General features: G+C 37.4%; 1 protein-coding gene and 9 non-coding genes across 10 annotated transcripts; 7 read left to right on the forward strand and 3 right to left on the reverse strand.

Moving 5' to 3' along the window:
• Positions 1-2,078: 2,078 nt before the first annotated feature.
• On the reverse strand, positions 2,079-4,733 carry LOC140669533 (uncharacterized). The gene is made up of 9 exons (XM_072899480.1): positions 4,228-4,733; positions 4,061-4,150; positions 3,891-3,953; positions 3,719-3,784; positions 3,613-3,654; positions 3,465-3,536; positions 3,268-3,389; positions 2,785-2,969; positions 2,079-2,385 (listed from the first exon to the last, which is right to left on the reverse strand). Exons 1-9 carry the CDS (start codon positions 4,309-4,311, stop codon positions 2,186-2,188), a joined length of 924 nt encoding a protein of 307 aa, XP_072755581.1. The 5' UTR covers positions 4,312-4,733; the 3' UTR covers positions 2,079-2,185.
• A 5,942-nt stretch (positions 4,734-10,675) lies between these two features.
• On the forward strand, positions 10,676-10,747 carry Trnaq-uug (transfer RNA glutamine (anticodon UUG)). The gene has a single exon. It is a non-coding gene; the product is annotated as a tRNA-Gln (tRNA).
• An 80-nt stretch (positions 10,748-10,827) lies between these two features.
• Trnaq-uug (transfer RNA glutamine (anticodon UUG)) lies at positions 10,828-10,899 on the forward strand. The gene has a single exon. It is a non-coding gene; the product is annotated as a tRNA-Gln (tRNA).
• Positions 10,900-10,979: 80 nt separating this feature from the next.
• Trnaq-uug (transfer RNA glutamine (anticodon UUG)) lies at positions 10,980-11,051 on the forward strand. The gene has a single exon. It is a non-coding gene; the product is annotated as a tRNA-Gln (tRNA).
• Positions 11,052-11,131: 80 nt separating this feature from the next.
• Positions 11,132-11,203, forward strand: Trnaq-uug (transfer RNA glutamine (anticodon UUG)). The gene has a single exon. It is a non-coding gene; the product is annotated as a tRNA-Gln (tRNA).
• Positions 11,204-11,283: 80 nt separating this feature from the next.
• Trnaq-uug (transfer RNA glutamine (anticodon UUG)) lies at positions 11,284-11,355 on the forward strand. The gene has a single exon. It is a non-coding gene; the product is annotated as a tRNA-Gln (tRNA).
• Positions 11,356-11,435: 80 nt separating this feature from the next.
• Trnaq-uug (transfer RNA glutamine (anticodon UUG)) lies at positions 11,436-11,507 on the forward strand. The gene has a single exon. It is a non-coding gene; the product is annotated as a tRNA-Gln (tRNA).
• An 80-nt stretch (positions 11,508-11,587) lies between these two features.
• Trnaq-uug (transfer RNA glutamine (anticodon UUG)) lies at positions 11,588-11,659 on the forward strand. The gene has a single exon. It is a non-coding gene; the product is annotated as a tRNA-Gln (tRNA).
• A 796-nt stretch (positions 11,660-12,455) lies between these two features.
• On the reverse strand, positions 12,456-12,550 carry Trnay-gua (transfer RNA tyrosine (anticodon GUA)). The gene is made up of 2 exons: positions 12,514-12,550; positions 12,456-12,491 (listed from the first exon to the last, which is right to left on the reverse strand). It is a non-coding gene; the product is annotated as a tRNA-Tyr (tRNA).
• Positions 12,551-19,397: 6,847 nt separating this feature from the next.
• Trnaq-uug (transfer RNA glutamine (anticodon UUG)) lies at positions 19,398-19,469 on the reverse strand. The gene has a single exon. It is a non-coding gene; the product is annotated as a tRNA-Gln (tRNA).
• Positions 19,470-23,921: the final 4,452 nt, after the last annotated feature.

Genomic DNA, 23,921 nt, shown 5'->3' on the forward strand with positions numbered 1-23,921 from the left:
AAGTCTACGGGTTTCGATCGCTCGCGGCTCTACATAGTTCTACGGCTAAAACAAGGTAAACTAGTGCACGAATAGATTCCGCTTTGGTATATCAGTGGTAATTATCCTCCTGAAATAGTTACGTCGTAATTTATTGCTTTTCATTGGCTGAAGCATGAAAGCAATATATTTGAAAAGGAGGTATTTTGTACCGTCATATTGATGACAAAAATTTGTGTGTTTTCTAAGAAACGAGTGTTGAAAATATGTATAACAGTGTACTTAAATAAAAAAAATTGTTAATATTATTTTCATAAATTTTCAAAAGAGAAGAGATTAAACGAGATTCGTTCTGATTATAAAATCGATAAAATTTAATTTTACATTGCTTATACAAACAGAAATATTCCTTTTTTTCTTCTTAAATTCCCAATGCAGTTTTTGCAAAATGATGACTTGCGACAGCTACCTAAATAGCGAGAATAATACTGTATGTATGAAAATATTCAGGAAAAATGGAACTGTGATTATTAAAGTCTAATAACGAATAATTGTGCGTGTGTGACAGAAGAGAAAGACAGTAAAAAATTAATTAGGTCATCTTATAGGCAAAACAAGATGTTGCACTAAACGACTAGCAAAAGCTTTCCCACATGCGTGCCTTAACATGCATGGATTCTAATTGAATACTTTCGTTCTTTCAGATGAAAGTATACAATTTAGTAGACTTAGTAGACTTAGATATGTAGTTCAAGGAAGAGACAATCGGTGTTTCAGTAACCTAAATGGTCTTTCTAATACAGTTTTATTTATACATTTGCAGGCATTCATCTTTTTTCAAATTTTGAAATAATATTACTCCAACAAAATACAAGAAAAAGACTAAATATTTGCTATTAGAAAAATTAGATAAAAAATACGTCTCTCTCTCTCTCTCTCTCTCTCTCTCTCATGCAATTATATTATCTACATTATTAAAGTCACCTTCTTCCTTTGATATTGCTTCGAGTAGAATAATCGTTATCGAAAACATTTCGAAGTCTTAATCGGAAAGTTAGTAGTAGTGGCAAAGATAACTTTCATATCAATAATAATAATAAGTTTCATCGCACTACAAAACTTGTGAGCGGTAAATTACATGATAAGTATTTTCACACGCAATGTTACACCTTCGTTACCTTGTTGTTGAATATAAATGGCGTTTTCTTTTCCGGTGAGTTCTGTACTATTTTATTGCTATCGCTGAGAAATTTTACGGCTAAAGCTCCTTGCATTTTGATACATTCGCGTACATCCTTCTTTATCAATATCAATTTACAGTAAAAAATTTATCATCAAAATTACAATAAAATGGCATGATTAAAAAATAATATATCTTTTTCGATAGATGCAAATAGGGGACGAGAATGTATATATATATATGTATGTGTGATTGATTATTGTTATCAGATTATAGTTATAATTTTTTTTAGTTATTAAAATATGTTCTCTCTTTTTCTTTTTCTTTTTCTCTCTCTTATTTATGAAGCCGCATATCATACGTAATTACAAAATCTTCCACTACGTGTTTACATAAATATTCATTTCGATCAAGGTTCACGATCTTATTTTTAAATCAGGTTGAATCTTTTAACCATGAATGCAAATTTAATCTGGACACTTAATGTCAATTTATCGATATTAATAGTCCAGATTAATTTATTTCTTTAGTCGATAAAAATAAAAATTAGTTTGTAACATTATTTTGCACGATAAAAGCGACACGTGCTTCATTTATTATATATGTATAAATGCTTAAATATTACTTGTCACGCAATTAATATGCTATGAACATAACATGTAGCTCATTATACGGAAGATACACGATCATGAAACGCGATTATACATAAATATAAAGTCTACTGCGGCAAAAGTATAAGGAAAATACATATATTATCTGCAATGCTCCAATTAAACTCGAATTAAAATGCAATAAAAACAAAAAATATATGAATAACAAGAAAATATATTTATTAAAATCTCACATACAGTTTATATAAGAATAAAAACTGATATTAAAATCATACTATTTCTAACATGTTGTATAAATAATACATGTTATATCAAGGATATTCTAAATATACACAAAACAAGGAAATGGTGAGAAAAGATTTGGTAGAATCTTTCATCTTTGAGACGTTAAAATTATCGAAATATTGTATTCTTATTAATACACAACTCCGTAAAACATTGTAGCAAGTCCTAATAATGATTTGGTAAAAGGTGTAATATTCTTTAAGGAATCTATATGGATCTTACGCATATTACAATATGAAGATCGTCGCGAGCGCGTCTTGAGTCGTTTAGAATATCTCTTTCGATCACCATCATGATAATTGCTGTATCTTGAAGAAATTCTATTCGTAGCTGTAAAATAGAGTTTGCATGTATGTGAAAAAAAAATTTAATTCAATTCAAGAATATATATCTCGGGGAAAGACGCATAAAATTTAATTTATATAACTGAAAAGAAGCATTTAAAGCTAAAAACATGAAGGATAAAATCTTAAAACAATTGATACCAAGAAAGCAGATAATTATTCACAGACAATATTATTCAATTCAAAAATAAATCAAATTACAATTGTGATGAGTATTATAAGACTGTTCGATCTATCCAAATCCCATCACAATTCATGTTCGAATTAATATCATATAATTATATCTCTACCTTGATTATTTTTTATAAATAAAAAGTTTATAATTTTCAAATAGAATGCATATATCTAGAAATTAAATTATTATAACGTAATCAGAACGTCTTACGACGTCGAATAACAGATTCCGAGGAAACTTCTGCCGAGGCGCTATTATTTGAATCCGACTTTTGACGATGGAGTTGCAGGTGCAGCTGCAGACGGCGCTCTCCCAGGCGGTCGACTGACAAAGATCCCGTACTTCCGAGGTGGAGGTTCCGGCGGTACGGACGGCGGAAATGACGGTTCGAGGATCTTCAAAATCACACAATAGAGTTCGACAATAATTACAAAATATAATATGTTATTAATTCTCTCGATTAATTTTTATTTCAACCAAGTGGACATAAAAAAGAATATTATGTTCTTTTTTATTAACTGAATATGAATGAATAAAGTTAAATCACATCTTACAAATTTAATGTTTCCTGATTATATCATGATAATTTATATATCAAAACCTTGATTAATATATCACGTAGTCGTTAGCCGGTAAAATTCAGAAGATATTTTGAAATATTTTACTTGATGAAAGAGAAATGTGTATTTTCACCTTAAACTTCTCAAGCGGATTCGTGGTATCCTCGTGTCCGTGTGGACATTCACCTTCGCCGGTTGCGACGACACCGGTTGAATATGTAAGCGATTTGTCTGGATATTTGTACTAAAAACCATCTACGATTTAATAATGATTACTGAAGCTGGTAAAAGCGGGTGACTACAGAATAAACGTCAAGAAACGACGATTACTTTTTCAACGAGTTTTTCTAATTCAACGATTTTATTGGATGTCGTGATCAATTCTGTGCTGAGCTTGTGCATCTGAATAGTTAAATAATGCTTGAAGGAGTTTTAGCCTACACATAGATTTACATCGATTTACAACTCTTAAACTTACTTCAGCTTCTAAATATTTTGTAGTAATTTTTTGCGTATCCGTCTATAAAATAAATATTGTTAATCATTGTAGACGTTATTATAGAAATATATAAAAGATGTCTAACCGTTTTCACAATCACTTCTTCGAATTCCGCCTTCTTATTTTTTAGCAATATCAATCTGTTTAATTTCTGCAAAAAAATAAAATTCTTACTAAAAAGTAAAAAAAAGCAGATAAATTAATACAATAAATTATTCCAAGAACGACGTAAAATAAAAGGATAACTCTAAACTCACCGTCTTGTTCTCTGCAACTGTCGTTGACATTTCCCGGTTCGATTTTTCAATTCGTTTTATTATCTTGAATAATTGAAAATCATATTAAAATTAACTTTGAATTTAAGGAGTTTGTTTTTCGAATTAATTGTATGATATATTTGGCTTTCAGTTTCGTAATAATTACTTACATTATTAGCGTACCATAATGCCGTGTAGAATAGAATGTACATCAAAATACAGACGTAAAAGTTATCCAAAACGTACGCTCGTATAAATGACTGCGAATATATGAAAATATGACGTAAACAATATTTGTCAAGATAAAATTATTTCGTTTTTTCACTGAATCGATTACTTGGTGATCATAAATGTCAACGAGTTTCAAAATCGGATAGGACCTCGATAGCTGCGAGAATAAACGCGACCTCTGGGAGAACATCCTTGAGAGCGTAATCCATTAGCAAAGTAAAGAGCTACGAAAATCAAGGAAACTCGTGCTAAGCGCTGACAAGCGTAGAAACTGTGCAACGTATTTCTGTGATAAAGTATGGGACGACGAATTTCTAGGCGACTTTACGACATCGTGTGAATGTGTCTCATTTATATCCGCCGTTCGATAAGTTACTCGTGAATAGCGGAATATCGCGAGGAAACGTGCTGAGAACTTCATGGAATAAAGTAATTTTCGTCAAAGTTTTGCCAACTTCTATCGATTACTACTTACTTATCGACGTAATCAGTACTTTTTGAAAATGTAGTAACGCGCTCACATGTGTATATGCGTGTGTGTAAATAAACATGTAATTTCTGCGATTTATTAAAAAAATATACTTGTACAATATTAATATTTTCAATATAACATGCTCGCAATTTAATTTTAAATAAATTGTCCTCAACCTACCATCTTTTCTGCGTTGTATGTCTCTCGTAACTTTTAAATATTGTTATCAGAATATTATCTCCCTGTAGGGATTCGTATAATAACGCTTAAGGGGTAATCGATAATGTTATCTCTTTCATATAAATATAATTAAAATCTGAAAGTGTTGAAACAGGTGACTCTTCACACGTCGATTACTATATTATTGGTTACAAAGGTTGGGAAACGAGTAGTATCGATAATTCTCGCGATAAAGCAGCATAATTTAGTGATAAATGATAGGATAAGCAATAGCGCAGAAATCACAATTAATCTTATCACTGTAATAATTGTTATTATTTCACTGTTAAATTGTTCTTATTTTTTCCATGCTTTTCTTCGTTGAACAAGCACTTTTTAATTTTTTAACAATACAATTCATAAAATACTTACTGAGTATTTTAATCACTATGCGGCATTTTCATATTAAACGACGAGCTTTGTAATTTTATGAGTTGAAATTTCCGGCGTCAGCACCGCTGGTCATTAAATGTAACTTGAGGCAATAACGTATTAAACCCAACATTACAAGGTGCTATTATAGGCACTTTCGTCACAGATTGATGCCAATAGCTAAAATATATATTTAATGTACACTTAAATAAAATGATACGTGAGTCTGTGAGCCTTAAAAAACACGGCAGAAATCAAAGTGGAAAAAATCTAAACTGTTAAACAAACACTCTGAAAAGTTCGTCATTCGAGTGCTGCTCTCTCTATTTTATCCTCCGCTCAAAGCAAATTATGAACTAATCCACGGGGGATCGTTTACTTTTTACGTCAAGCATACCGAGTCGGCTCCATCGATGTCCTCCGATTAAATACACAAGGATTATCACATGAAAGGCATACAGACCGTTCGATGCAGCGACAAACTACATACACACGGTTAGCCATCTACTATCTACGCACACATACATATATCAGCATCGCTTCCGAATATGTACACAGCCGGTGATACGCTCGAGCCTTCACTGGGGCGAGACCGGGCCACTTGTCGTTTCCCATGACGCCTCGCGGGCAGGGTTGACTAACTAAATACCGAAGTTAGCCGGATCCCGAGGCCAGGGTTAAACGGGGCTTAAAAAGCCCCGGCGAGAACGCCACGCAAGAACGTCGAATCAACTGCGAAAACACTCGAGATCACTTAGAGGAATCTCCGCGACGTTCGCGTCCCACGACACGGTCCGCAACTTTGCTTTCACCGATCCACCCCGTCCTCCTAGGGATGTTTATGTAAAACAGTAGCCGATAAACGTGCCGACCCTCGGAGGATGGAAGCGCGATGGAACCACTTGACGCGTCAAAAACGTCAGTTACATATCAGGGGCGGTTCCGCCGCGCAGTTGGGTGTGTAGCTTCGAGGGGTGCTTTTGATGCAGAAAAAAGACCTGGTCTGAGGAGGAACGATCTGAAATATCCAAAATGGAAATGTGAAGGCTACCACGAAAAAGTCGCTATTATTTTGAGAACCGGTTTGTTTCAATGATATAAAGAAAGTTACGAAGAATAAACGCGATATTTGAATTCGCGTAATTGACTTTGAAATATAAGATATAATCATTTCTCCGAAAAACAGACTCATATTAGCTCTTTTCGCATAGATATATTTTTTCTTATTGTATACAACTTTAAAATTGTCGATAATTTCGGAAGATTAAACTATCATTTGAGAAAGATGCCTCGTTAACTTTCTACATTTTATTATACAACTTAACATACTGTTTCTAAATTATACATATCTACTTTCTCTTCTAACACTTTCTATGAAAATATATAAATAAGCAACGGAGTCGTGATTCGCAAGGATATTCGTTTATCTTCCTTATCTCTCGAATCAAGCCAAGCTTCACCGCACTAAACTCTAAACGAAGGACGAACGACCACGGTCGCTCTTCACGAGCGAGTTATCGTTCGATCGGCGTAAGCGCCGAAAGATAAAGGCAAGCGAGCCACGGAGGAGGAAAATTGGTCGACCACCTAGAGCAGGATATCGTGGATCCTGGCGGAAGAAACTTTCTCTCTTTCTCTCTTGTGTGCGAACTAGCGGCGGAGACGCGCCGTTTCAGGGCAATAGCATCGGGACATAATCGATTTGCCGTGAGCTCATCCGTAATTCGCTCCCCGCGACAAGAAAGTCTCGGCAGCAAAGGCGCCAGCCGAGCGAGAAATTACTCATCGTTCTGATTGAGGTTAATTAATTAGATAATTAAGTCCGCCTCCGACGACGTAGGGACGAAACGCAGCGGGAATACGACAAGTGAGCGACGACATGGCGTTTGCGATTAGCAAACGCGAGCGAGCCGTCTCGCTTCTGCTGCTCCCCCAAGAGAAGACCGTCGATCCTCGTTATATAAAAATCCTCCTCGTTATTACCTCAAATCGACCCCGCGCGTCCGCCTCTCTTATCTCATTAACGTCCTTCCTCGAACGTTTCGAACGTTCCGCTCGTATTCCGCCACGGATAACGTTTCCGTCTCTTTTTTTCTTAATAAAGAGAAGGGAAAAAAAATAAAATTTACCTCGTTGAATTTGATATTTCTTATATTTATCATCACGTTGGAATCATCAAGAGCGAGCGATATTCAATTGCTTCCGGTCATCAAATGCGAGACGCGAGGAAAATTACGAAAATTTAAATTGAGATATGCGACGAGATGAAACTTTCATTACTTTTTTATAAATCACGCCATCAAAATTAGAGAAATAAAAATTTTTTAAATATTCACGGAAACGCGATAAAAATTCTTTACACAGTGATTCCACGTATAAAGAGCGAGCACTCTGTTAAACTTAGTTCCAAGTTGCATCCGACAATGCAATCTTCTATTCTCTCGTTTCCGCGGTGAAACTGACAAAGTAAGCCAGCTTACGTTCCGTCCCGCGTATGCGAGACCAGGATTTGGGAGGAGTTTAAAGCGAATCTCTGAAAACCCCGCGTTCGATAAATTTTCATGTCACCTTTATCTGACGGTATTTCACGAGCGGCACTGCGGGTTGGCTCGGTCGCGTATGAAAGAACTCTTTACACGTGACACTTAACAAGAATCTCATAATCTTGCGGGAACGCGGCTTTCTCTCTCTCTTTCCCTCGTGTCCCCGAGAGACACCCTTTGAAAATCCCTTTGAAGATATACCTATTGACGCTCGCGGTTTAATATTCCGTCACGGATATTAATGCTCTCCTAGCAACGACTCCTCGTAAATCAGCAAAGCCCCCATGCTGATGCACTTTTCGCTACCGTTTCCCGACATCTCCTCATCCTCCTGCTTCGATATCGCAATCCCTCTCTCTTTTCTTTCTCTTCTTCTCTCTCTTTCTCCCTCATTCCGTTCCATAAGATCCTCAGATCTGCGAAGACAGTCGCGTTGATTGAGGATAATGCGAGATACCAATTATTCATCTGTACAGAGAATTCGTTAGTAGGAAAGAAAAAACGCAGCAACGACAAAGCGTTTTTTTAGAAACATGGTCTTTTGTATGAAATGCATCTTCTGTCATCGAATATTTCCGTCATTGTGCTTTGATGTCATGCCACAAGCACTAAGTAATATGTGGCACGTAGCATCTACGAGGATTCTGATAGAGTCATGGAAAGTTACAGGAAATATAAAAACCAAATTTGACGAATAATAAACTTATTGTCAGAAACCGCAATGAAGAAGATATGATGTAAGAAAATATGATATAATTTTGATAAACTTTTTTAACGTTATAACTAAAAAATTATAAGAATTTAGCGATTTAATTCTTATTTGAGCAAATAGACAAATATATATATTTTTTCTTAAAAACATGTATAATAATAATAATAAAGATACATATAGTTTTTGTAAAATAAACACAGTTTTCTCGAAAAATTTCTTTTTTTTCGAACTTTAGAAAAGGCGTTCAAATAAATATTTATAAATGATCGTTTACACATGAAAGCTAGAAAAAATTTAGCACAACAATAAAATATGTATTAAAAACGTCAAGTTTTACGTGAAACCTTTCACGGTATTTCGATTTCACCACAATCATAATGCTCATATGTTAGCGCATTGCTACATAAGTATCGTTTCTGACATAAAAAGTATCCTTGAATAATATCTCTTACAACCGTTTATTATTTTTTTCTTTTCATAAGTATACCACGAAAATTATCACGGTTCGTGCACCGAAAAATATTCCGTCCCGGCTTTCTTCGATTTCGCGCGCCTTATACGAAGAGAGAAAAGGATGTTCCCTTCGAGTCCCGATGTTCCACCAAGCATGAAATAAGTGTACACACGACGTCCTCCCGCGCCGGTACGAAGGGGCGCGAGGGTTTTCCACGGCGGTCGCGACGATAAAGCGAATTTGCACAGGGGGTAAAACCTAGGGAAGAGAACCTCGCGCTCCGTGGAAACACGATTCCCGTATTCTTTCCTTCAATCGAACGAGGGATAAGAATCCCTTACGCACGAGCCGTTATAAAACGATAAAGATATAATCGCGTAGACCGGGGTGATCGCCGGGAATTATATCACGCGAAACTCGCCGAGCAAAACGTAGTGAAAGCGTAGTTGATGTAGAAAGATTGAAAGAAAGATAAATAAATCGAGCATCTCCTGTTCGCGTTATGTAAAAAAGAGAAAATAGGTCAAGTACAAAATTTCCTCATTCAAAAGGAAACATTTTATCACGTAAAGAAAGAATTTTTTAACTTAATTTTTTTGTATTATTGACATAAAGAAGATTCAATCAGGTTTCCTAATAACAATAAGAAAATATATAAATATCATGGTAACTCAATCATTTCGATCTATTATTTGTCAATATGAATATTAAAACCTACGTGATGTATTTTTTATATAATTTGTTTTAATTAACGTTCCGGAAGGTTAAAAAAAATCGGTTGCGCAGGATTTGAGAATCGCATTATAAAGCCGCTCTGAATCATCCCTGAAATCGAATCTAAAAGTGATTTCACAATGACACTTGCTCGCTCGGCTGTCATCCCGCACGACGTCGCCGCACCTACCATGAATCCACTGTGTGTAACAGCACGCTGCGCCGGTGCCCCCGATTGTCCCATGCAAGTGTCACGGGTACCCTGTCAGTCAAGGATCAGTGAACTGTAAGGAGGAGGGCATTGTATATACGAAAAGTATAACAGAAATGGAATCGGGGGTGTCGCCGAATTCCGGTCTGCGCGCGAACGAAGGGAAGGGTCGGCTGCGCGCGTGGATCGTGATCTGGGGTTCGGCTCTGATTGGACGTCACTCGAGAACACGTCAAATCGAAGAATATGCTGTGACTTGAAATTAATTTGAGTGGTTTCCGCGAGGCTGCCCGCCGGAGGGCAGCCGCACGCGTACGTCCCTGATTAATTGTTTTCGTCCGCTCACGAACTGTGATACCCTGTAGGAAGATTGAACTGCTTGTCGTGATATCTCAGAAACACGAGTCCCGCAGCTGTGACGAAGGAATATAAGATATGTTTGTTATTTACATTATCTTATACTTATCAACGGTTTGATAAACTCTTTCGCAACCGCTTATTTTATATAATAATATATCATCTTGAAAATTGAAATCATAAATATTATTCAAACTGACTTTTTTATAGCAACTGTATCATGATTTTTACCTGTACGATACACAAAAATTCATGAAAAAAAGTTTAATTCTACAAGACAAATTTTTATTTTAATTTATAAATTAATTATTAATTTTACGTGTTTTTTTTTAAGAGTGTTTTGCGCAATGTTAAATTCATGAATTTCGCAATACACTAGATTTATTATTTTGACGTAACAAATCTGTCCATACATACACACATAGTTTCTCCTTAAATACATATACGCACGGAGAACAGAATAAATTAACAATTTATAATGCAAATAAGTAATAAACAGAGGTTCCATGGTGTAATGGTCAGCACTCTGGACTTTGAATCCAGCGATCCGAGTTCAAATCTCGGTGGAACCTTTATTTTTGCGTAATTTTAATGTTTTAAAAAATGCGAATAAATTAACAAATTTACAATATGCAAATGAGTAATAAACAGAGGTTCCATGGTGTAATGGTCAGCACTCTGGACTTTGAATCCAGCGATCCGAGTTCAAATCTCGGTGGAACCTTTATTTTTGCGTAATTTTAATGTTTTAAAAAATGCGAATAAATTAACAAATTTACAATATGCAAATGAGTAATAAACAGAGGTTCCATGGTGTAATGGTCAGCACTCTGGACTTTGAATCCAGCGATCCGAGTTCAAATCTCGGTGGAACCTTTATTTTTGCGTAATTTTAATGTTTTAAAAAATGCAAATAAATTAACAAATTTACAATATGCAAATGAGTAATAAACAGAGGTTCCATGGTGTAATGGTCAGCACTCTGGACTTTGAATCCAGCGATCCGAGTTCAAATCTCGGTGGAACCTTTATTTTTGCGTAATTTTAATGTTTTAAAAAATGCGAATAAATTAACAAATTTACAATATACAAATGAGCAATAAACAGAGGTTCCATGGTGTAATGGTCAGCACTCTGGACTTTGAATCCAGCGATCCGAGTTCAAATCTCGGTGGAACCTATATTTTTGCGTAATTTTAATATTACAAAGAATGCGAATAAATTGACAAATTTACAATATGCAAATGAGCAATAAACAGAGGTTCCATGGTGTAATGGTCAGCACTCTGGACTTTGAATCCAGCGATCCGAGTTCAAATCTCGGTGGAACCTTTATTTTTGCGTAACTTTAATATTACAAAGAATGCGAATAAATTGACAAATTTACAATATGCAAATGAGCAATAAACAGAGGTTCCATGGTGTAATGGTCAGCACTCTGGACTTTGAATCCAGCGATCCGAGTTCAAATCTCGGTGGAACCTTTATTTTTGCATTTTGGATGTTTATTTCTATTCATTACATTTACATAAAAGAAAATTGAGCAAATATTTCTACAAATCCTTAAATTAATAAATATTGTTCTTACAAAAAAATTGTTAGAAATCAAATAATGATTCTAAAATTGTGAATTTTGACTTGTCAGATCGCTGGATTCAAAGTCTAGAATACTGACCGTTATACTATATTTATATTTACATTATAAATTTGTTAATTTATTCATATTTTCTGTACGCATATATAAGGAGGAACTATGTGTATGTATAGACGGATTAGCTACGTCAAAGTTAATAAATTTAATATATTTCGAGATTTATGAATTTGACATTGCACAAAACATTCTTAGTCTTTTAAATAAAATGTAAAATTAATAATTAATTTGTTAAAAATAAAAAGACAAAAATACTAATTATTTTAAGTATTTAATTTAATATTTTATATATCTTAACTGTAAATTATGTTGATAGAAACATTCAGACATTTGATATTTAAATACAATTATTGATAATTAAATACAATAAATATCTACAGCACGATATTTTTATAAGCTGCATTTATAAAATTGTGTGCGATAAATAAATTTTAAATTTTGTAAAACATTTTTATATTTCTTTTATAATAAACATGTATTACAGTTTTGTACAAGTATTGTATAACGCGAAATCTATCTGTAATCTAGTATATTGATTATTTTTTATATATTACAACTATTGAGTTTAATGAACAGTAAATATAATTGATAATGAAAGATAAAAAAAGTAAAGACATTAAAAAAAAAATTCCTTCGAGCCGGATTCGAACCAGCGACCTATGGATGTCTATATATTACATCTTCCAACTACAGTCCACCGCTCTACCAACTGAGCTATCGAAGGCTTGGGAACGTAGATGCTCAATTCGATACTTCAAGTAATTGCATAGATTTTATATATCAATGCATAATATATATACATGCATATAAACATCCAAATATGTATTACTATTTATTTAAATGGAAAATAAGTCTTTATAGCTTAAATAACATAACAAATATTTTCGATATTTAAATAATACGCTTACTATTATAGTATAACAATATATAAATATACAAAATACAAATTGTCGAAAAAAATAGCATAATTATTTTTTATCGATTAGTATTAATAACATTTTAACGGAATTTATTATTTTAATCTTGCATTTAATTTAAAAAAACTATCATTTTAATTTAGAGTCCTGTCAATCTTAGTTAATTAAATTATCAATTATTTAAAAAATAAAAATATTTTAGAAGCAACGCGCGCACTCAATGTTTATTATCTCTTATCGATTGTTTATTATCGTGTAAAAGAATAAGAGAAAGAGAGAGATGCATGGTAACTCAAAATATACACAGATAATCCTTCTCCGTACTGTTTCATTCTGCAAATTTTATGATACTTGATCTGATGTTTCTCGCCATGTCGCGATATAGTTATCACTTATTTATGACGCAGCTTCGTTCTTGAGGTAGCGAACCGAAGAGAATTGTGTGACAAAGCGCTTACGTGGAAAGTAGTCTGAATTTTTTATGTACGAAGAACAGCGTTTCACAAACTTGTTGCACTTGTGTAAATACTTTTATCTATATATTATTATTTTAAGATACAATAGAAAAAAATATAATTTTCCACACAATTCTTAAATTTAATCAAAGATATATATCTTATGTGTCAAAAATCTATACGATAAATAGAGACAAAAAAATGTATTAGAAACTTCTTAATCAAAACTTAAATCAACGTAAGTAAAAAAAATTAAATAAATGTTCAGAGACAATTGTAAGGAAAATAAATCGATTAGTTTAACTTTACCATACATCCGAACATTATAATTTTAGAAACAAAACATGTTTTAAACAAAGTACGTTGCTTCCGAATATGTATTTTTTTGTTCGTTTGGGAAACACTGGCCTCTAGAGAATCCTGTATCTCACGATGCACGCCAATCACCATCAAAGCATCATAGACGCCCGTGTTTCATGGCCCCGATACAGTTTACATAAAACTATAAAATTATGGCCGTAGACGAAGGAGACGCCTCCGGGAGGAAAACGAGGAGCCCCCGAAGGGGTGGGTTATCGTAAAGCCGATGGGGTATTTTTACATGAAGTCATTAAACTCGGTTTACGGCGAAACAAAGTACCTCGCCACCCGCGCTTTTCCTCTCGCGTCGCTTAATTACTCCTCATCGCCGAATTAAGGTCCTAGATCGCACTCTGGTTTAATGAGAGACGAATATTTAATGAGGGATTCGCGAAGAGAACGTGTTTCCCGGTTCACGAGACAGTTTTCACGATCTGGGAGATGGCAAAGCCTGTGTTTCCACCCTCGAGATAAAATGTCAAGAATTACGTGAACTGCTGTGTGTTGTTCGCGAAAGGACAGCAGATTCTCCACATATTTCGTGTTTCTCCAATCTCGCTGACACTATTTACAGGACTTGACCTCGTTGCCAAACGATATTGGTTAAAAATTCATAGAGAATGTTTCAGATCGAGGACACGAGATATTCTCCAAGTATTTCTGCTGCCAAATACAAATTCTGGAATATCGAATAAGTCCATTTCGGTCATTTCGATTCGAGCAAACACAATATATATATATATATATATATATATATACTGGCAATTTCAGAGCTGATAAAATTAAAAATATCTCGCGCGCGCGCGCGCGTGTGTGTGTGTGTGTAAATTAAAAATATAATTTGAAATAATAATAAAAGTTATTTAAACCTTATATATATATATATATCTGTTTCACAATGGACAGTTTTATCATCGCCGTGCTTTAAAGTCCATCTTTAAACAATGACAATAACGAGCAGGGAGATGGACCGACTAAAAGCGGCGCCACGATGGATCGTATAAGTCCGAAAGCGTCGCGTAGACAAACAATTTTTAGGAAGCAGTTAAGTCGCGACATTGTACACGAGTAGATGTAGAATCACCATCGCCACATTCTAGCGATCGCTCCCGATGCGAGGAAGCGTTGACTATTTCCGGGAGCATCTTCGAAGGATTCGTTTTTACGGAGCGTCGGCCGTTTTTATGCGGGACGCACACTCTTTGGGCGTATAAAAAAATTTCTCGTCTTATTTAAAGACGCTGCCCCACTCGCTCGATGCCTAATAAATGTTTTTACGACACAAATTCGAGGGTGTGTCGCGAAGGGGGTTGGGCACATCGCGCCACGCTCCTAGAGGCTGTTATAAAACACCTTGTAATTGACGTGACGTGCGTAAATCTTAGATATCGAAGTTTTATGGGTAAATGGGAAATTGGCCCAAGAAGCTGCCTGCTGTTGGATTTATGTGAAATTTCTTGGCAACGAGATTACAGCGGGCTCGCGATCCCGCTGTAATGCGCCCCCTGCGATCGCGATACTTTGGAAACGGTAACATTATTTACCGTGATATTTACCAAGTAATATATGTACGTTTATTTATACAGTTTATTTGCCGAATAGATTTTCTTGCTCCCTTGTGGATTTAAAGTCTCCTAGAGGTTTCGTAAAAAGAGCTCTTTAGAGCGCGTACGAGGAAATCGCCCCAAGACAACACGTATACATATACATATATGTGTATATGCACAAAATATATATACGTTTTGTGTATAAACGGATGTATATAAACGAAGTTACTTTACGCTCGGATTTAAGGAATACGCGGCCATAAGCTATAAAGATTCCCGTCATAACTCGAACGGTATCACATTTTATTTAATTGCCCCGCGGCTCACTCGCTCGCGAGCTTTTCCTACTCGTGCATAATATTATTTATTGCGAAAGGAGCTGTTAAAGTTTAACGTCGCGGAGGCGCTCACTCTCAAAATTAAACGCGATAAAATGTTTGTTATCCAATCGGCCTGCTACTTAATGTCTTTTCGCCCCCGTTTCTCTCGCTTGAATTTGTAAAGAAAGAGAAGAGAGAAAGAGAGAGAGAGAGAGAGAGAGAGAGAGAGAGAGAGAGAGAGAGAGAGAGAGGAAGCAGTAATCCGCGCAAAGACGACTAGCGACGTATTATCTCGCGGATAAGAACACCCAGGGTTTACAGCCATTTAGCTGCAAAGTTGTAAGTGTTCTCTAAAATACGTAAATGTAATTACGATTCATAGGTGACGAAAAGCTTGAAATTATTTGTATTACACACTCACCGCTGTTACAAATGAAATTTCAAAATACTAGATAAGAAATATAGACCTAAGATACGCAGAGAATAAATTTCACGAAGAACGATGAAAGGTTAAAGTGAATCTTAAGTTTAAGCGAACCTTAAAAATCGAATTTAAATGCATTTCAGTTGAATTTCCGCTTTTGCTATTCATGACGCGTTATATCGTGATGGTGCTAAATGCAATTATATAACATTAGATGTCACAGCTGTCGTTCTATAATATCGTATAATATTCAACGCGATCTACGAGACTCTCGCTAATCTCGATAACGCTACTGCAGTCTTCTCATTTACGAATTCTACGATATCCGATAGCTGTTTAATGTCCTCTCGTCTCATCTCATCTCTCCTCGAGATGACGGGAAGCTGCAGAACGATCCGTACATTATCTCACGGATAAGACAGACTTTACAGCCGCCAAGTTCCGAGAGAGTTGGACGGTTATACGAAACCTTTCGAAAGTACCTCGGGTACGACGGACATATTCGCCAAGTAAGCTCGACATTGTCGATCAGTTAAGCTTCACCGCGGGAGAGCCCGAAGCGCGATAAATCCGGCATCGCGGAAGGATGCATAAATCTCTTTAATTTACTGCGGCGTAACTTTTATTCCGCATATACCACCTACCCGTGTTACGCTAGCTGGCTGTATCGAGACGTTTAAAACTTTTAGAGAGTCACCTATCTCGGCACGATAAGCGGCCCTGTTTCGACCGCGGAATTATTAATTTAGACTTGAAATGGGCGTGCTTTATATCGCGCCGCACGCGAGTAATAGCGGCCTTATTTCGCCGAGATATCAAGCGGATAATAATCATTTAAAATGTAAGCTTCTACATTACTCTCGTGATAAATCAAAAGTACTTGAGATCAAAAATTAAAAAGCTGCGACGAATACAGCTTTCGAATTTTCCGAATGAATCGTTTACTAATTGCGATCGCGACTCGGTATCGTTATGAAATCGCTCGATTTTCATATCTCTTCAGAAATGCATTCCCACCAAATAAGATATCAAGATAAAAGCTCGTGTGATTCTCGATTACACGTTCTGTCATTACGGGAAGTATTTTATCACCCGTCTGAGTTCCGGGGTTCCGCTCGTTAACCGGAAAGTTCGTCGGGGATCGTCGTGCTGAAATTTAAATTGAGAAAGTATTTTACGAGCGCATGCGGGAGAGTTTCACGGTAGCGTTGTCACATCTTGATGAACTTCCGGTAACGATCGTAGGAAAATGTCGCCGTCGTCGCCTACGTTGAATCCGCTATACGACCGCGCCGCGGGAATCTGGTTCACGAAACGAGAATCCATCGGCATTAACGAACGCCGATTACTTATTCGTGCCATTTACTCCTGATTGCGCCACCGTGATTCTCATATAACGGTCTATACTGCGAAATATAATCCATCTATTTAACATCTGCAGATCCCGAAGTCAGACGCACTAAATAAATCGACATGTCGTCGTTATATCGTCGTTTCAACATTGAAAGGAAAATAAATTATTCAAAAGTAGTTATCCAAAGACACAGAATTGTATTCATTATCGATTGAATATTAAAACAATTGTAATTTCTAAAAACAAATGTCACATTGAAGAAGTCTCCAACTTTGCATATATTTCTATACAAAATTGAAAAAGAATTTTAAAAAATGAGAAATAATATATTTAATTGAATCATAATTTTCCACACATATAGATGATGCAAGATCAAAGCGTATTTTCATGTTTTAATTTTAGTATTTAAGAGGATTTTAATAATAGATAGAAATTAATATTTTCATTCTATAAAAATGTATACCCGATTTTCCTACCATTTATAACGAGCGACTTATCTAATCTGAGCTCTCCACCGTGACTAATAAACAATCGCGTGCTATCTCAATTAATCACTGCGCGGGCGTATATACGAGGAACAAGTAGCGTTTGTAGCAGAAACGTTTGTGCAACGAGGCGACAACGAGCACGTGAGGCGGCATAAACGCGCGCCATTAAGCCCGCCTTCGTGTGTTTACGAAACAGGCTCGGCGGAAAAAGCGCTAGACGGGAGAAAAAAAGTGTATCGTATCCGCATTTAAAATGGATGATCCAACCCCCTCGCAACCCTTATCCTCGCAGTCGCGATTTGCGCACGCCTCCGTCGTCTCTTTCCCCCCTTGAGTTAATGCCCAATGTACAATGAGAATACGTCCTGTACATGTATATATCTCCCGTAACACATAGGTATAACGTAAATTGCATACAAGGTGTTTCAAAATATACGACGATAGTAAAAGATGTAATTTTTCATTAACAAAACGGAAAAAAAATTACAACATCGAAAGAATATATTTATAACAATGAAATAAAGAGCCAAAGAATTTTTGGCAGCGTTGCTACTTCGAGAAATTCAAACATTATTTGGTAGAGATTTCCTAGGACACTCTGTATATACGGAATCACCTGCGGATCGAACGCACACGCGTATCCGCCCACCTGACAATACGCCGTCTCCGCGGGATCGTAAAGCCGCTCTTTATACCGCGCTGTGAAATGGTCAGCGAATGAAAGCACCGCGGACACTTGGCCGGCAGATTACGATAAACCAGCTCTCGGACATTTCTACACGGTGCTCGTCCGCGCAAAATTATCTTTTATTCATAAAACTCTTTCTTTTTTGAATCGTAAATTTTTCATAAAGAATTCAATCGACACATGTGCATGTAAATGCATTTACATGCTGAATTTAACTAGCGAATTTTGCATAGCGAGTTGACGTCATGAAAACGCGTGTAGACACGTGTCGCGACTCTTTTGCGGCTTCGCGGGTCGTATTCTCGCGATTCAATCGCGTCGCCTCTAACCCGAAAAATTAGCGGATTTCAGCTCGTCGAGAGTCTGTAATCACTCGCGTATCGCAATCGCGACAGCGTTAGATCGTATTTCGTCCAAACATGCGCAATCGAATGCGCATCATATACACTTCCCCGTTTTTTTCGATATTATCGCGTCGCATCGTAGCGTCTGGTGCAAAAAAAAACTCGAGCTAAATGACAGGTAATAAAAGTCACGGATGCATCCGACGGCGATTCGTAGCGAGATAAGAGACTGATGGACAGCGCGCAATCGAACGAGGTCCCCGTTTCGCGATAACACGCGCGAATCTCGCGCGACGATTACACGCGTAGACGATAAACGAATGACTGTGTTAGAATGCACTCGTGATTGCGTAATCGCTGATTAAGCGACTTCGACGGTCGAGCGAGTGCGACTTTCGCGACTGGCTCGCTGATACGAGCGACTATTGGCCGTATCAATTACATTGTGTAACGAATGCGCGATCCTCTTTGACACGTATTGATATAGCTTATCTATATACGTATTTAAATCATATGAACTCTCTAATCCTACATCACGTATAATATATAATATACGCACGATCAGTGTAAATAATGTAACAAAATATAAATGTATAAAAAATACGAATATATTAATATATTGTACAAGGAGTAATAAACTATGTAAAAGTGATTAAAAAAAAATGTGTTTGTACAGGTCCCACCGAGATTTGAACTCGGATCGCTGGATTCAAAGTCCAGAGTGCTAACCATTACACCATGGGACCTCGGTACAAAGAAGGTCGAATTTATGAAGCATACGAATCGATTATTTAATTAAAAGTTTAATTAATATTTATGCATTGCAATCTTATATGTAACAATAATTTATACTTATTATTATCCTAAATAATTACAACAATTACCCAAATAATTATTCAAGTTATGCCAAATTAAATTACAACAATACAAACAATACTAAAAGTGAAAAAGAAAAAAAAAAAAAAAAGAAGAGTAAAACGATACAAAAATATAAGACATAAAAGCTTATATCGCATATTTTTATTTAATTATTTAATTTAAATATTCTTATCTATATGTATATATAGACATGTTTGTAGACTACTCCAACGTTATGCTTACGTTGAATTTGCTGGAATAATGCTCGGTTCGCAAATAAATATCATTCCTGTCATCTAACCATCCGCCGTTGTAAAAGTGATTATTTACATATCCCTTGCTACACTCTCGACACCCTTAATATCGCGAGAGAGAAAAAAAGCTCTCGAACCGTTTCGCGAGTATCGTCGTTCTGAATCGGAAGAGCGGGGCAAACAATGTATAAATTCGAAGCACCCTTCGAAAACACGAGACGGGGGAGAGGGTGAAAACATAGATTTCGAAAGCATCGACAAGCACGGGAGCTGGTGGAGGTCGATCCCTTCTCGCCCCGTGTCAACCCCTAATTGAACGGAAGCCGGCAATAAATATTACGTTTCTTTCGTGGGGGGGGCCGATTTTATAATAGCGCGCGCGACCGTAGCACAGACGGAAGCGGATGTGCAATCAGTGTGACATACGCTCCGGCCCTCCACGGATTTATACTCCGTGTCGCTCTACGTGCGATTAAGTTGCAATCGTTGGAACGGAAGATCAGCGTCGATCAGCGCCGCAGAAGCGACTTGGCTTCCGTGTATTCAAATGGGAGAAAATTCGACAAGAACTTTCTCCTCGAGCCGTCTCTATTTGCAAATTAGCGCGAAAGTGTGTATTAGCATTTAGTTAATAGATAATCTTTCAGAAGAGAATGTCGAGATAGCAATGACTATTTTCTTCGAATCACGGATACTAAAAATAAAATGAAAAAGTAGTAGCGATTATTTCATATTTATTTAGTAATTTAATATTGCATGGATTACATCAGCAGAAATATCTAACAAATCATCTCAAACGTACGTCTCGAATTCTGTCTTAAAGAGCTTTGTATTTGTTTTTACTTCTTTACGCTAATAAATAAATACGGATGATAAATCGCGACGCGCAATTAAAATCTATTGCGTGCTCATTGTCAGACATGTATTTACAAAAAAAAAGAGGCGCGTAATCCACGTTCATCTCCATTAATTCAAATCGAAAATTCATCATTTGTGCGGCAAAGGCGCGTTTATCGCGATAACGCAGGTGACGGTCGTGAGGTTCGTTTGTCATCTCGCGTTGCAAACCAGAAAATCATCCCCGTCAGTCAGTACTCGACTGCCTGCAAAGCCCCAATGTCGCATAGGCTACGCGACTTCCGGTTCCTCTACGATAATTAGAAACGGTACCGGCTCTCGTATAATAACAACGATAACAGAGCTGCGGCCCCGGGGCACCTCGTTTGACATCAAAGTAAGGCCCCCTCCCCTCCTCTCCTACCCCTCTTCCGTGCAGCGGGGCACGACTAATGAGATTCACTTTGCTTACCGTTTTGCCCCGCGCTCTCGCTGATTACCCCGAGTCAGGCTGGTTCGCTCGCCACCTTTCGATCATTTTGATCATCGCGACGATACCACGACCCTCGGCGACGGCGGCGCACCCCATTTTTTTTCCCGGCTTTTCACGTACCGCGAGGCTGCCTTTTGTGCCGCAGTTCTCGTAAATATTTGAGCTGCGGGCGAATCGCCTCGTTAACGGAGTTTGTTGTTGTTTATTTGATGCATTCGCGAAACGAATAATGCATCAAAGTAATTATGTAAACAATGAACGTTATACTTAACCACGATTCGCGCATGCTTAATAAATTCGCATATATACTGCGATATAAATCCTTCTACTATTTACTAATTTATAACGCCACTTGTTATTCAATCATTTTAATAGACAATGATTATGAATAAGAAGATCTATTTTATTTTTATTATACATTATTATACGTAGCAGATCCCCTTTATAATATGCAGAATGAGAAGTTGCACAGCCTGTTAGCCTTGTCTACTCCATAGATTGCAATTATCCCTACCAGACCTATCGTGCGCTTAATTGAAACAAATCATTGTAGCAATCTAGACTTGTCCCACATACATGATCTGTTCAGCTACTTAATATTATCTCATAAACACCGCGGTGGATCGTTTTCATTGGTATTCAGGAGTAATAATTTGTCATCTTGCGTGCAAAGTCATCTTACGCAACATTATAAGAAATTAATTAACTAACATCGTGTCATCGTTTATATCGATAATATCTATAAATGTCGACAAATGTTCATCGGTATTTATCATCGTCGCCATCCCGATTGTCCATCCGCGCGTAAAAATCAACCGCTTACACGCCGTTAGACCCATTAGGGAGTCCTCTTAATAGACGGCATTAATTATGTATGCATCTGGGTCGACAAGGAGGAGGACAAGATCAAGGCGCGACGGCGACGGCGATAGCGACGGCGACGGCGACGACGACGTTGACGACGAGAGCATTAAGCGATGCACCCCTATATCGCCACGTGCCCGATCGCTCGCGGAGCCCGGGGCCCGGGGCCCGGGGCGGGATTTTAAAGCGCGCGGGAAAAAGCGGGGCACGCGGATGACACGTCGCGCTGTTAAGGGCGGCACGAATTAACACTAGAGAAAATAAAAGAGCGCGCCCGTCACGCCCGGTGGCAAAATGGCCTGTGACTAATGCGGCACCACTTCCCGCGTGCTACTCGAGCCGCCTCCTCGACTGCAGAGAACGATCGCGACACGCTATCGAAATCGTACGGACATATTGCCGGATAGTTCCGACCTAAAAAAATATCCCCTTCCCCCCTTTTGCCCTTGCGCCCCGTCGATATAATTAATTACAGGAAGTTAGCCCGGCATGCGCGAGACTCGAAACGCGGCGAAAATTGAATCGCCTGTTATTCTCAGACTGGTTTTGCTCCCATAGTTGATACAGAGTTAATCGTCGACGAGGGGGAAATAAAGTCGATCGTAATATCGCTAGTGGAAGTCATCAAGGTGTTATGTTACGGCTAATGAGAGCAGCTAATGCTGCGCGTAACGGATCTCGGAAAATTATTTCTCTTCAGAATTTGGTATATCCTATATATTACCTATATATTACCCTTTTAATTTAATAATATTATAGGGCTGAGCAAAAGGTGACATTACCGGTAGCTCGTTAAACGAAAAAAAGGACATTAACGTCCAAGAAAATTTAGTTTTTTATATTATCTGTGCGATCATATTCTCTAAGCTTATTTAATGATTATTATTTTATGAGAAAAACGTTATCTTTATAAATTATTATACATTTCTTTTTTATGCAAAATAAATATTTATGTTTCTCTCGTTTGAAGTGTCTCGCGTAACGCCCCTCTTATTTCTGACATATGCCGCACTCGTGTACCACGGCCACGTGTACATTTATTAGCGTACATTATTACGACGCGGCATAATTTTACAATACGGGCAGATTATTTCCTGGAGATAGCAAGTCTTGCGGAAGAGCGAGACAACTGGCGATGGGGGATCTCTTGGATAGGTCAGTGCCGGCCATTCATGCCGAGGGCGCGACGACGCCGCGGGAGGGAGGGTACGCAATGAAGTTTTTCGCACCGAGAGAGAATGCTTCTCCCCGGCTACAACTCTACTGCGAATCGTTGCATAGTGCGTTCACACGCGTTCACGCGCCGACACGCATGGTGTTTCAATCATTCTTATCGGCTAAATCTGCATCGCGCTCGCGCTTATGCGCGTCCTGACAAAAGTGGACGTAGCAGATGCCACGATGCGGGCGCTATCTGCCGATGGCATCTGCGACCCGTCACGCCCATTTTGGATCATTATTTTAGTTGGCGGTTATCATTTCACTTTCACGTTGAGCCTCCAGATCGATAATAATGGGTAAGAAAGACCCTCAAGAGGCAGCGAGACAGAAGCGATTTCTCATTCTCTCCACGCGATCTTTTCTCACGTTAACCAAACTTTCGCTCGGACTCCTGCGGTGCAATTGTATATTGTACTAATGGTTTCTCTCTGGAAGTTATTCGTACCATAGGAGGGATGACGAACGGAAGAAAAGTATGAAAAGAGCAATATTTTTAAGGTGTGAAAGATATCTCCGATTTTTGTGCCTTTTTACGCCTCATCGCTTTTTGATGGGAAAAAAAAATATTTTTTTGTCCAAGAATGACACCTACGATATTTTGGCCTTGCTTAAGGTCTTTAAAGGCGAGGCACCCGACTGCGTCAAAAAAAAAAAAAAAAAAAAAAAAAAAA

The sequence above is a fragment of the Anoplolepis gracilipes genome, chromosome 9, assembly GCF_047496725.1.
Source record: "Anoplolepis gracilipes chromosome 9, ASM4749672v1, whole genome shotgun sequence".
Lineage (NCBI taxonomy): Eukaryota > Metazoa > Arthropoda > Insecta > Hymenoptera > Formicidae > Anoplolepis > Anoplolepis gracilipes.

What these genes read in the sequence shown, in the direction of transcription:
- LOC140669533 (XM_072899480.1), bottom strand. Translation starts at nt 4,311, where the DNA reads ATGTTCTCCCAGAGGTCGCGTTTATTCTCGCAGCTATCGAGGTCCTAT. An exon ending in CAGTTGCAGAGAACAAGACG is followed by an intron (nt 3,785 to 3,890) that starts GTGAGTTTAGAG and finishes ATTTTTTTGCAG; the next exon opens with AAATTAAACAGATTGATATT. An exon ending in TAGAAAAACTCGTTGAAAAA is followed by an intron (nt 3,390 to 3,464) that starts GTAATCGTCGTT and finishes ATTAAATCGTAG; the next exon opens with ATGGTTTTTAGTACAAATAT.